This window comes from Echeneis naucrates, chromosome 12, assembly GCF_900963305.1.
Source record: "Echeneis naucrates chromosome 12, fEcheNa1.1, whole genome shotgun sequence".
Taxonomy (NCBI): Eukaryota; Metazoa; Chordata; class Actinopteri; order Carangiformes; family Echeneidae; genus Echeneis; species Echeneis naucrates.
Window position 1 is genome coordinate 265,847 of NC_042522.1, and position 14,474 is coordinate 280,320.

Below are 14,474 nucleotides of genomic sequence, written 5' to 3' on the forward strand. Positions count from 1 at the left end.
GTCCAAGAGGCTTCATCTCATCTTAACATCGACTTCAAACAACCTCCATTTGTTGGTTTGCTCTGCTCATTTGGTTAACAGCAGCAGCTTCCACTATAATAAACCCAGCTGCTATGTCAATATTGACACACTGAAAGTCCCCACACAGATAGAGGCAGTGCTTGCCAAAGCACTGAGACACTTATCTATACTGTCTGCTCATATCTGCTGTGAGACCACAGCGGCAATAAGCCTACTAACCATGATGAGCTGTGCCGTGAAGAGAACCATGGCTCCCTCTTTACTGCTCTACTGTTGGAAAAACTCATATTTACCAGCAGAGATGTCACTGGCTTCAGAGTATGGGTCTCACACTAAAGCCCACAAAACTGGAAGTGTTTGCTGAGTGACTGTAGTCTGTTTATTGTTCCCATAATAAATTTCATATTTCAAGCTGTTTCTCCAAATAATTCATGAACAATCTAGATTTCAACTTTTGATTATTAGGGACAGATTACTGAGGACAGATTTTTGCAGATGGGTATCAGTGATGCTTTTCTTTTTGTTACATTGGAGGAAGCCGCCAACTAGTTAACCAGTACAGTAAACACACACAGATGATAAATCCTCACCTTGGCCTAGCCTTTGGCTGTTGTGTTGCTCCTGCTGTTGCTGCTGTCTGCGGGCTAATTTCTTCATCTGTAAATAAACAGAAGAAAATGAAATGCTGAAGGACATTTTGCAAGGAAACACTGCAAAATATATATTTTTCATCAATAAATAATTTAAAATTAAAATGTCAAATCATTACATAATTAACACGAAAGACCAAACTATTAAATAAGATTTTCTAAATGTTATATTTACTGAAACATTCACTGTAATTCACTGAAATAGACAGCTCTTGAATGTTTTCAGGAAATTTAATACAGAACATATGAATATCTTCTATATATTTGGAATATGGAATATAGAAAAAATCCCATACTTAAAATACTAAGTTACTGAACAAAATGACATATTTAGTTTCCAGATTATAAATCTATATGAAAATGATATAAAAAGAATGTTACATTTGCTCAATGGTAAATTTTCAAATATTACCACTAATACATAAGGTATTATTAAAAAGTACCCAATAACTTATTTAGACAGTTCAATCATTATATTAAGTCTGAGGTATCATAAGGAATTCCCTCATGTGTCGCAAAAGAAACAGGGTTCTTTGAATATTATATATGGATATATTGTGAATTTACTGTAGGACACAAAAGGAAGTAATTATGTAATGTCAGAAAGTGCAAATATGCACCCGAGGTCACTGTAAATGAATATTGTCATTTGACAGCTATAGAGCTCAAAGAAGAACCCGAAATCTTAAGATGGTTATGTTTCATTCATTTCATCACTATGGAAGAGAAGAAGGTGGTTCACACTGAATCCTCTGTCCAGACAAGCTCTAAGGTTGAGTACTAAGGGAACGTGCTGCTCATCTGGAGAATGTCATGACTTTCTCACCAGCTCCCAGACTCTAGCTTTGATTGGGACTCAACTGAAACAAAAAACTCAAGGGACCTGAATCAGTGGTAGGAGCCACGTATTGTGCTACATAGAGGCCTAGAGAACACAGTGTGTGATCACATCACCATCTTGGTTACACCTAAATTATTCCTATAGGCCAAGGTACTTTGAGGGTACTTGTCTCATATTATTGGATGCTCCTCTTTTCATTTGATTTCAATATATTTCTTTCACAACTGTCTCTCCGGGCTGCAGGTCAAGTCAGTGCTGTTGCTGTGGATTAAACCATCCTGCAGGATATTAAACACAAGGCTCCCATTGAACTGTGTCTTACCTCTCATTCTGTTGTACACATACAGTAACTAATTGTAAATGTGACTGATTTTGTGCAAAGCCTATTTTAAATTTTAGGGCTCTCTGATCAGCCTCATCAATGAGAGCCTTTTGAAGCTTTCTGAGCTCTGCTGAAGAGACTGACATCTGGGGACTAAAAGAATCAAACTCACTACCTGAATACATGGAAGTATGAGAAAGCTATTAATTTGTTCTTGTCGGTCACGGTTACTGCCTGCACGTAGCTGGTCATCATCATTATCACTGTATCACAGTACAGTGATACAGAATGTCAACTGCTAGTGCTGCTGACCTTTGCTCTCTGGTTCTGGAACCAGACCTGGACCACACGAACACTGAGTCCTGTCTCTGCAGCCAGTGTCTCTCTCACCTGCAAGTCACAGCACAGTTGCCCCTCAGCCATTTTTACACAGGAACATCAAAGAACATTCCCAAATGTTGGACATGAATTGCTGCTGAATTGAAATAGATATATTAGCAGTAGATGTAGTATGACATTGTTGACGTGTGCATTGTATATATATCAGCCTGGACGTTTTTTTCAATATTTATTCTATTTCTGTCCAAAAGGGACAATTGGATATTTTTTGATCATTTCAAAAATACTGACCGAACTGAGTATATTTCTGGATATATCTGTTCATACATTTTTAAAAGTCAATAGAGTTTTGCAACTCTTTTGGTCTGTTTGCCTGCATGGTACTAAAATAAAATCAATGTTATGGCGTACAATTAAGTCAGTGAGTTTAGCTATAGAAATAAACATGGCAGGAACATATGAGAGGAGAGCCAACCCTGACCTTTCTGCAGGGTTTGGAGGAGACCTCGAAAGAGGCCTTGAAGGCTCTCCTCTGCTGGGTGGTGAGGATGGTGCGTGGTCGTTTGGGCCGGCGATGGTCTTTGCTGTCATCACTGCCTTTCCCTGCTGCAGTGCTGTTCTCCGACTTCATAATCAGATCCTCATCCTCACTCTTGTCTGTCACAAGACACAAGTAAAAAAATCTTCAGCTTGGATATTTGTACATTATGCAACACATTGGATTGGATTGTTAAGTTCACTGAGTTTGTAATTGTCCATTGAGGAATCCAGAGTACCTGAGTCAGAGTTGTCTGGACTGAATGAACTGAGGAGCTCCCTCTCCCTCTCATAATCACTCTTGCACAACAGCTGACCTTCTTTCAGGACAAACTCGTCTCCTTTGCACAGCCGGCGCTCACAGACGCAGCAGTAGAAGCAGCTGAGGTGGTAAACACACTCCAGAGCTCGCATCACCATTTCTGTGGGTGCTATCTTCTCCAGACAGCCACTGCACTTAGTGGCAAACAATCTGAAGGAATACAGGCCAGAAAATTAATTGGGACAACACTCACCCAGAATTTTTACCACTACAATAATAATAACACACGAACATGAACATTAACATACAACATAGAACATAATACATATTTACCTAAGTGATGGATTTATGTGCTCACTCACCAAGGTAGCCTGTTCAGTGTTGCTATATTGGAATTAACAAAGATCCTTCCAAAGCATGCACTTCTCCATTTTAAAGCTCTCTAACACCTGATGGTGGCAGAATTTAATTACTTGTGAAATGTGATAAGATTTTCCAATGTACAGATCATCCAATTACGACTGTGCTGCTATAACACTGGGTTGGTGCATCTTCAGGAAATACAAAGAAAAGCGTCAATGACAACACAAGTGAGAAGAGAATGTACTGGCAAGAACACTTCACCTCACTTCAGTCATCTGTGAGACGAACAAACTATCTCTGCATGTATTATGCAGCGTGTCATTACGGTATGCTGCAAAACCAGATACCAAAAAAGAAGCCAGATGTGTTCAGGCCATATTTATGCACTCTTACTTAGCGCTAATTTTTTAACCCTTTCAAGCTCTCTGCATGTGAAAGGCCTTTTGATGTTGTAAGGGGCCCACACGGCACTCAGATGGAAAGAACAGAGAAAATTTTCCAACCACTTACCACAACCACCTAATGAGGAAATACAGTAAGCCATCTTTGAAAAAAGGAAATGGATGCTATTAGATGAGGGAATTTTACTGAACCAGACTGTTCTGGGTCTGATTCACTTTGACAAATTTAACATGTTTGATTTATTTGCTCATTACTCCTTTTTTTGTTTTATTGAAGATCAAATCAAATGAGCCACAAGTCAATTTCCAAATGTTTAGGAAAGCATAGCTCATTAAACCACAAAGTGAATAGTTTCAAATGCCACATTACACCATAATTAGGAGAAATTTAGACAGTAGAGAGAGAAAATAATAGGTTTTTAAAATGTCACACGCTCCGAAAACTGTAATAACTCTAACCTGAGTTAAATCTACTTCATTTGGCACCATCAAAACCTGTCCCCTAAAAATAAACAACAAAGTCGTTTCCTGTTTCCTTATCACTATCACTATCAATAATTCTAGATATGGTTATGGTTATGGTTAGTATGGTACGGCTTGAATCTGGAAAAGGCAGACTATTGCAAAGGTAGACAGCCTACTCTGTTAAAGAAAGTGAACTGTTGCAGTGAAAAGGCTTTTCATGTAAATCCATCGTCTACATCATTTTCCACATTACTACATAAAGGAAACACACCTGCCTGTGTTTGCCCTAGATAGAAGTGATGCGCTGTGTTTCCTCAGTTAACAAATATTAAATCAGGTGCGCTGCTTGAGAAAACACTTAAATGTGGGGTAATGCGACTACCAACATATGCAGGGGTCATACACAATATGTTTTAGACAAAGTTGCACAAAGTATAGATCTGAATGGACCTTTCTTCTTTGTCACGAGATTAACCAACAATATCAACCATTTTATAACAAAAGCAGAAAGAAAAGAGTTAAACACCTTTCACGTGCCATTTTCTCAGTCTTGTTCTATACAACTTTTCCCACTTCTCTCCAGTGGAATCAACCCTGAGCTTATCTCTCTCACTAACTGGAGTTGCAGTGGACAGCTCTGTAGCATCATGTGACCAGGACCATGAAAGTTTAAGAAGCTATACAATACAAAGATTTTCCTCACAACATTTTTTTTAAGTTATATGTCTAGGCCTGCACATGATTGTTTCAGCATGTGCGACCACAGTCCACATTTTAGTGACTTCTGGTGTAGTTTCTCACCACACCTGGCAGAGGCTGGTTTGCTGGGAGGGAAGCTCACAGATCAGAATTCACATCTCTGTCCTGTGTGTTCAGTCATGTTGATTATTGCGCTAGATCAGATATTTTGGTGGAAGATAAAACAGCATAAATATATTTGTGATTTGAAAATACATGAATTATTATTGTAAATTATAACGTTAATCTGAAATGTACTGTAAGTGTGTACAATAACCGTCACTCCCAAATGTATTTTTCATGGCAGTTTAATTGTATATAACTATAATTTGTAAGAAACACAGCAAGCCAATCAGTGTAGCTCACAAATAGTTGAAATAACTGCACGGACGTAAAAATGCTGCAGGTGCCATGTTGTCCTTCAGGGGATTGTTTAAATGCATCTATTTCATCATCTGCATGCCTTGTTTGGACTCACAGAGGGTGTTGTGTGTGGATTAGGTCTATAGCATTAGTATGATGACCGCAAGCTGTAGAGCAACTAGTGACTGGAGCCAAGAGCCAGAGCCAGCACAGATCTCTATAGCGCATTCTTCTTCCTGACAGCTCAGAATGAAAGTGAGAACACTTCCCAGACAGAGAGAGATGATAGAAGCCAAGGAAAGAGAAAAGATGGACCAGGAACAAAAGAGAGAGATTTGTGTTGAGAGTGCTTTTGGAAAAGTGAACGGTGAGTGTGTGTGTTCTGAGAGAGAGTTGGACTCGATGAAGGTAAGATACTTTCTTTCAGTACCTCCCTGCCCAAGATTGGACATTGGTCATGCTTAAAAAAATATTATAAAAAATGTATTGTTTGACGAAGAGATCCTAAAAATACCAAAGGTTTTACGCTCTTGACAGCGTGTATTCACCCCACAGATTTCAGTGCAATCTGCCAGTAACTTGTAGTAGTTTTCTACAGATCAAGCTGACAAACATCATAGGCTCTTTCTCTGAAATTTTACCATTACATAAATGTATCTAATTTGATAATAAAGACAAGAAAACATTGAGATCTAGGTTCTATATTAATGCAGTGAACATATCAACGGTCTCAGCCACAGAGAAATGTTCACTGCATTCAGAAAGTGAGCATTAAAACCAGCTCTCAGGACTCAGATCATCTCTTCTGATTGGCTGACTGACCTGTTGTTACTAGAGCTTAACAGAGAAAACTACACCAAGATGATTTTAGGTTTTTAAAACAACAACTATATTTTCTTACAAAATATCCATCTTTCAGACAATACAATGGAGAAGAGAGAAATATGGCTCCTCCTGGCCATGCAATTCTAAGTGTGGTAACATTGCAGTGACAAAGCTAATGCTGGTGTATGGAAGGTTTATCATTTCTGTGAACACAGTACACTAACTGTCATAGCTCTCAAATTTTAACACGGCTCCTGTGCTCTCACTAGAAATTACAAGGTAACTGTGATTGCTGTTCTCGTTCTAATCTTCAGACTTCACAGTGAATATTTTACTGTTGTGCATGTACCCTGTGCCATGAAACAGCCCACATGGCAATTTCAAGGGTAACAGGGACACATCATTTCACACTTGGTTCAGTTACTTATGAATGAGTTGCATTACTTGAGGAAATGAACACATTAATGCATTCAAATCAGCATTTGTGTGTTAGTTATTTGTACAAAGGTTCGTGTGACAGTGAAGAATCGGTTATTATGATCCATTCTGAGGAAGAAGAAAGAAACAGTAGATGTGAAGAAAGATGTGCTTCCATCCTGGAGCAGCAGCAGGAAGTTGCACTGCGTTACACTGTGAAGCAGTGACAGTGTGTTAGCCGGCAGGCCAAGGACTGAATCTGGGAACTGGGTTAAAGGAGGGAAGTAGATACAGAGCAGGTACAGAAAGGCTCAGTGGTTGAACAGCTGCACACCACCTCCTCCATTCAGCAGCTTTTTCTCTCTGCCTCCATCCCCCTCCATCGTCCTTCTCTGCCTCTGTCTCTCTGTCAGTCACAGAATCACGCAATTGTACATGTCAATGACTGAACTATAGGCATTGCTTCATGTTTGGCTGCAAAACTCCAGTAGAACTAACTGCTACAGTATAGAAAATTGACTATGACAAAAGAGATTGGCGTTCAATTCCCAGGTAGGAGGAATAATTTATGTTGTCTCTCTTTATCAGTTATTGTTCAACATGGTTGACTAGATTTTTACTGTAGCAACAAAGATAATCTAATGGTGAGGAAGTCCTTATGTTAATACCCTATCACCATTTTCTCCTCAACCTAACCGAACTATAACTACTATTGTAGTAACCATGACAACCAAAGTCAAATACACCTTCCAGCACTATTTCAGGAGTCAGTCCAATAAAAAAAAAAATTGACTGTGTGGTTGTCCAAATTGGAAATGAGCATTATCAATTCATTCCAGCTCCAATGCTTTCAAACAGCCAGCAACATGACGTTATTCTGCTGCAAACACTTACTACAGCAATGTTGTCCAATATTTCATAGCTGTTGTCTAAAGCACCTGTGTGCATTATACACTTAAATTAAATTCACAAAATCACTGTAAATGTTAATAATGCAAGACACTGTAGTTTAAAACTAATAGTATATGATTTAATTACAGTAAGTCCTTAAGAGTAAGAATGTTGATATTGGCTATTGTGGCTTTAGACTGGTCAGTTGTGTATATCATGATGCTGAAGACACATGATTCACACATAAACTCAACAGAAAAGAAAAGGAAAAAGACGAGACTTTAATTAAATTCAACTGTGCACTGTTCTGTAGCCCATCAGAGGACAAACAGAATGAGTAACATAAATCTAAAGAAAAACAAAAACCAAAATCTTGAAAATTGCAGTAAGTTAGTATAAAGAGCATCAAGGCTTTGTATACAACACTAGCAGTTTGTTTTTGGTCACTGAACTCATCAAGACCAGCTGTGACACAAGTGTTCAAGAAAGTAATCCCATCATTAATTCAGAAACAAACGGCCTAACCATGATGACTATTGATTAAACGTCCCAGATTTTCATTGGAGTTTCATTGGAGTTCAAAGCGCCCCAAACAGCTCACCTCTTCCAACTCCACTTCAACTCTACTACTGCCAGTCCACTCATACTGTAAAGGCTGGACATTCCTCAGACCAGTATCTGGCCCATCGCAGATCCATATATTTCCACATCTGGGCTGATTCTGGCTGTTATGCTGCAGTGTTGTCTGACAGCCAGGAAGGTTTCTGTGTATGCCAGTTGGCCCAGATGTGGAAGCAGCATCTGACAGCTATGTTGTATATGTGCTGGGAATTAGGTCAAGCAATAGATCGTAAATTTAGCCACGAGAAACAGTATGTGGCCTAAATATTTGCCAGAACAAATTAACTTCCTGGAATATGGTAAACTCTAATAACAAAACTTAACTGTCTGTGATTCAGCCATGAATGATGATTCAAAAATTGAAAAATATCTGATATCACCATACTGCTAAGCCATTGTACACATTCATTACATTCATTCATTCATCCATTTTCACCTCCTTATCTGTTTCCGGGTCACAGGGGTTCAAGTATTTTTTTTTATCTTATTCCTATAAAATTTAATATATACCTTTATTTAATATTTTCCTTTTCACAAAAAAACAAATCATATTGATTTAGATAAAACCATTACAATTCTGAGGTTTTACAAGTGTTTTTCGTAAACCAAGTTGAAGCAACATGAAGCCAAAACTGATGAGCCAAATGTTTCAGTTTCTCTATAGACCACTAGAAACTGGTGCCAAGAGTCGGTCCCTGTAGACTCTCATGTCAAGATGTCCAACTTTGCAGCAGAAAAAAACAAGTTTACGGCCTTGTACTAAAACAGTCATGGTCTTGCTGATTCCTACTTTATATTGACTGTATAAGGGTGAATTTTTATATAATTAACCTGTGTACATTTTCTTGAGACTCGACGGCCTCTTTGTGGGACAGGTGGATGAGTGTATGGAAGTCACAGACCACAATTCTCCAAAGGCTACTCTTCGACTATTTCTGGATAAACTGGAGTTAGGGAGTAAGAGTCAGGCTTACTCTGAGCTTCAAACTCAACTTTCAGAAACCTGAGGCTACATCTGTATTTTTTTTTTTTTTTCTGTTTCTACTTCCTCTCATACAACTGGTTTTTGCATGAGGCTCAGGCAGACTGCCTCACTGGAACAGTAACGTTGTACAGTTGAAGGGAGTTTTTCCTTGCCACTGTCGCCAAGTGCTTGCTCATCGGGGGATCTGTTGGGTCTCTTTAAATAATTTTATAAAGACTTTGGTCTAGACCTGCTCTATATGTAAAGTGCCTCGATGTAACTTTGTTATGATTTGGCGCTATACAAATAAATCTGATTTGATTTGATTTGATTTGATTCTCTCATTCTCTGCTAAATTCAATTATTCAGTTTTACTGGTTTTATTCTCATTCACTCTTGTTTCTTCCATTTTTATTAGCTTATTTTTTTTATCATTTATTCAAGTTAAATTGATTTTTCAAAATTTTTTGTATTTTAATCACGTGTGATTTTTATTATATTTCTCTGCCTCTCTAAGCACTTTGAGTTACCTTGTGTATTAATTGTGCTATACAAATAAACTTGTCTTGTCTTGCCTTGTCTAACATGAACTAATGTCAAACACATCACCTAAATATATGAAAATGACAAAAATCTGATGTCTCATCATCCAAAGGGCTGATTTTTATTAGTTTCACTTTTTTAGATTTTAATGTCCTTGATCTCCTCAGCAAAGATTTTATATTTTTCCCCCTCTATGACTGCAGGATTCTGTTTCTGGTGCCTGAGACATGTGGAGTCTATTGAACGGTGCAGCTTCAAAGAGCAGCTAGTGAGGCAGTGGACTTTAACAAACCTCTTCTGCAGAGACTGTAGACTTTTGGTCTTGTTTGTTTTAAAATCTTGTTTGGTACAGCTTTAGTGTTAGGGGACTTTTGTTCCAACAGAGCTCAGTAGTTCATTTCAATGAGGATCTAGACCACCACTACTAGGGGTAGCCTCTTTAGAGGAGCCTCCCTGACCCCCCTGGCCTCATGCCCTATGCTTCCACACTGCTCCAGTGGCTTAACAACCATAAATAGGTACAGGATTAAAGTGGATAAGAGGAGTAGAGAAAGGATGAAGCAGCAAAAACAGAATGTGTGTGTTCCTTCACTGTTCTCTTGTTTGTTCTCCCTCCTCGAGGGCTGTGTGACCTGAAGCAGGCGGCTGGGTGGGTGGGTGGTGGCTTCGGGCTGGCAGCTAGTTGGGGTTTTAATTAGTAGGTGTAATTAAAATATGGTTGTGAAGGAGGCAGAAGGAAATAAAAGCAGGATTCAGAAAGTGGGGATATGCTGTTTGCTCAGCCAAAGCTCAAGAAGTCAGAATAAGGCCTCAGGAATCTCAGGGGACTCACTTCAACATGTTTGTCAGCAGGGGAATAATCTCAGCAATCAAATGCGCTAATTCATTCACCTTCTGGACTGTCACTGCACCTTGAAGCAGTGTGTCAAAGGTGCTGATGCAAAGAGCAAGAGGTGACAGTGAGACCGATTCATAGAAAAAGGAAACCATACACACACTCACATGACCTAAAGTATGTGGACACGCAAACACAGCATGCTGTATACTCCCACTACAGCCTCCTCTGTTTTGGTTTCAGTCTTTGCCCTGGATATTCTGAATTTAGCTGCAGGGATTTGTTGAGCCTATGTAGACCAGTTCTTCCGCACCAAACCCAATCCTGTAGTGAGGTGGCTCTGTGTTTGCTGAGTGGTATAGTACTCTGCTCCCCTGTTTGTAATAGTTATTGGTATTTTATGTTGAGAAATGTACTTCAGTACAAACCTACTGATGCTGTATTTACATATTATTATATCAGATAATAACACGGAACAATGAAGTTAATTACAATTATTCATAGCATAAACATCTTATCTTCCATTAGTAGATAATGTAGTTTTTTATGTATATAATGCTTGTAAATTGAATTTGATGCAGACATAAAAATGCTTTCAGAGAAATCAAATTCTCATTCCACCAGTTTGTGTTTTGTATCTCTGCTACATTTTTAATATTTCCCTTTCTGACGATAAAGAGTATTATTTTCAGGAAAATACTAAAAAAAAATGTATGACTATGTATTCCAGAGGATGGTAAACTGACTGGTATTTTACTATAATTACATTTTGTAATATTTTAAAAAGTTTGTCCGGCTGCAGTGTGTTATTGTTGTCCCCAGTAAAACAGGGAGAAAGGAAACAAAAGCTCAGAAAAAGTGAAAAAATTGTATTGTGGGGAAGAGCTGGTTGCCATGGTAGCTGTTGGCAGTCTGTATAATACTAAATCTTGGCTGTGTTTTGTTGGTGGGCACCCTGCATGAGGTAGGTGAATCGTCACTCTGTTGTTCTCAGGGGTGTCTCCACATGTGTTAACCGTTGTTGGCATGTATATAAATTCCTCAAGGCATTTTGGTCTTCTTGCATAAAGACTGAGTGAGCAGTTTATTAGGAACACCACAACAACACCGGGAATTTTCTACATCTGTTCTCAAAGAGCCTAAATTCATCATCTAGCACATGTGGAGTGTTTCCACAGATATTTCAGCTTCTCATTCTCTGTTTCACCAAATCCCACTTCTACTTGAATGAAATCTGGAGTTCACTGATCCAGAAACCAGTCTGAGGTGACTGTATGACTGTGACTTGGAGCAAGATTCTGCATGAAGCTGGTGAACTGCGGCCATGAAGAGCTGACCATGATCAGCAACAATACTTAGACTGAGCATTCAGACCAGCAGTGAAACACCCCTCTCATCATGAGATCACTACCAGCAGCCTGGATTGTTGACACAAGGCAGGTTGAGTCCATAGATTCAGACTCTGACTCTGCCATCTGCTGCCTCAGCAGAAATCCAGATCCATTAGACCATGTCTTAAACTACCTAGTGATGGTGGGTCTGATCCACTGCAGCCTCACGTTTCTGGTCTTGGTGACAGGAAGTGGGACCCAATGTGGTCTTTGCTGTTGTAGATCATCCTCCTCACAGTTCTAAAGAATGGATTATCTGAGATACCAACCAGTCTGTGCTCTCCTCCAATCTCAGACCTTTTACCCCTCCGATGAACACAGAACTGCTGCTCACTGGATGTTTTTTCGTTGGAAGCTCAAATCACCTTAGAATCTACAGGATTTCAGGAGCAAGTGTCTGGATGTTGCATTAACAATCAGGTGAACAGATGCCTGATAAAGGGCTTGGTGAGTGGACACTATCTGTGGATATTTCTTTACAGTGCATGTGTTTATAGACAGAGCAGATCACCACACATATATTAAAGTCTAAAAGCAGCTCCTTCCTTGTGGAAACAGCAGGTGAGGACGACTGTGTCTTTCACTGTTCCAGCAGCTGAGTTCTGCTGCACAGAGAATAGAGGGAGTTGAATTGGGAATTATCTTCTCTTGGCAACTAAGCAGAACCAAAGCTGATGCCAAGTACCACACAGAGTGACTCAAAGAGAAGGAGGGGGAGTCAACAACACAGAGGTCCTCAGGAGATCATCAGGTCAGTGAAAGAAAAAATGCAAATCAGTTTTTTCTTAAAGCGTATTCTCTGTCCTGCAGCAACAACTTCAAGAGAAACTTTATTTAATTTTATTTTATATTTAAGCTATTAACATTGAAAATTGAATTGTATATATATAATTTAATTTATATAAAATTAAATTGTACAACATTCCCTATTATCAAGTGTGGTGGTGCTGCAGAGATGCCCACAGCCTACAAATCATTAATTCATTCATTTATATTCAACCACTTATGTGTTTCCGGGTCACAGGGGGTGCTGGAGCCAATCCCAGCTCACACTGGGTGAGGGCGGGGTCACCCTGGACAGGTCGCCAGTCCATCACAGGGCCAACACACACAGACAGACAGAGATCAACAACCACTCACACTCACACTCAGACCCACAGATAATTTAGAGTCACCAGTCAATCCAAACATGATGTCTTTGGACGGTGGGAGGAAACCGGAGTGACTCCACTGGTTGACAAAAAAGTTTGATTGTATTGAAGTTAGTGTAAAAATGGCCCTACGTCTCACTTCATTTGTTACCCGTGTAAATATGTTTATTTCAATTTTATTTTTCAAAAGACAATGAAATGTAGAACAAACATCACTCATCTGCAAAGATGAAAAGAAGTAAAGGCTGTACGAGAGTTAAGACTTGAGGGTTCAGGGTGGAAGCAGGCTTTGGTCAGGTTGAAGCGAAGGCTTTGGGTTTGGCCTCCACTTGTGATGGGGAAGAGGCTCAGGGATGTTAGTGTCCTCACAAATATGGAAGGACAAACTGAGAGACTGACTGTAACAATGTCTAGACTTCCCACCACAACATAGAAAAGTTCACAAGATCCCTCTCCTGCTCTGACACGCTGCTACATATATTTATATTTATCTCCGTCTGGGGGTTGTTCCTCATCAGTCATGAGCTGAGTTAGTCACCACTCAGGTTGTTGTGATTTTCAAGGCTCTGTCTGTGCATATGTACGCTTGTGTGTGTTTTATTTTCACTGTCTCTTTGATTTATAAAGCTTTAAGTATATCTTCATTCACCTCTACTGAATTGTGACACTCAGATGTCAATGTAATCAAAATCAACACTAAAACAATTAGCACATTGCCCTGAAATATACACCTTGCAAATAAATACTGAGATTTTTCTCTGGTTAAAAACCCCAAACAAGACATGACACTGATCAAGTTTTAGAAATAATGAAATTCGATCCTTTGCATATCGTTTTTTCTTTCCCACAGACAACACCCAGTACAAACCAACCAATCCTACAACAACACAACAATTACACTGCAATACTGCCTGGGTCTACATTACCATGAGTGCTGCCACATCATAGATGAACATGTGCCCCACACCATAATACTAATGATTTATATCCATTAAACCCATCAGTGTACTCTACAAAGGTCTACACTGTTCAGTCCTCACCTCTGAACAAACCTTTACCAACTCAGGTACTCCAAAGCTGGGGCTAATGGGTAGTGTAGCCAGTGAGAGACCCCTATATAACATAAATATTAAAATCAGCCAACATAAATTATTTCTCTCTCTTCCAAAAAACCTGTTTGGAGGGGCCCACAAGGCTTTCTCCTCTGCCTCATTTTCTCTTCCCTCTACATGAAGCCAGTTGGTAAAATCACTAAAAAACTCTTTCCTACCTTAAATTATGACTCCATGTCCCCCCCCCCCCCATCAAACCTTTTCTCTCATTCAGTGACTCCCACTACAACTGGTCCAGAATAGTGAAGCTGGGCTTCTGACATGAGCCTTTCTTGCTTCTAGTTCAGGTTTAATATTCTGTTTTTAAGGTCCTAAACGTACTATCCTCCCCTTTTATTACTTACATTTCAAGCCTATAGACTACATAATGGGCTTTCTGGCCTGAAATGAATTTTAAAATCAGAAGAGACTGCACATACTCA

The 14,474-nt window shown here is 39.3% G+C and overlaps 1 protein-coding gene across 2 annotated transcripts in view; it reads right to left on the bottom strand.

Moving 5' to 3' along the window:
• LOC115052155 (LIM/homeobox protein LMX-1.2-like) overlaps positions 1-14,474 on the bottom strand; it is a 33,192-nt gene that overhangs the window by 1,858 nt on the left and 16,860 nt on the right. For both annotated transcript variants that reach the window (XM_029516106.1, XM_029516107.1), the window contains 4 exons: positions 2,950-3,182; positions 2,655-2,830; positions 2,147-2,224; positions 612-678 (listed from right to left, as the gene is read on the bottom strand). In XM_029516106.1, coding sequence (XP_029371966.1) covers positions 612-678; positions 2,147-2,224; positions 2,655-2,830; positions 2,950-3,182 — 554 coding nt within the window. The remainder of the gene's footprint in view (positions 1-611; positions 679-2,146; positions 2,225-2,654; positions 2,831-2,949; positions 3,183-14,474) is intronic.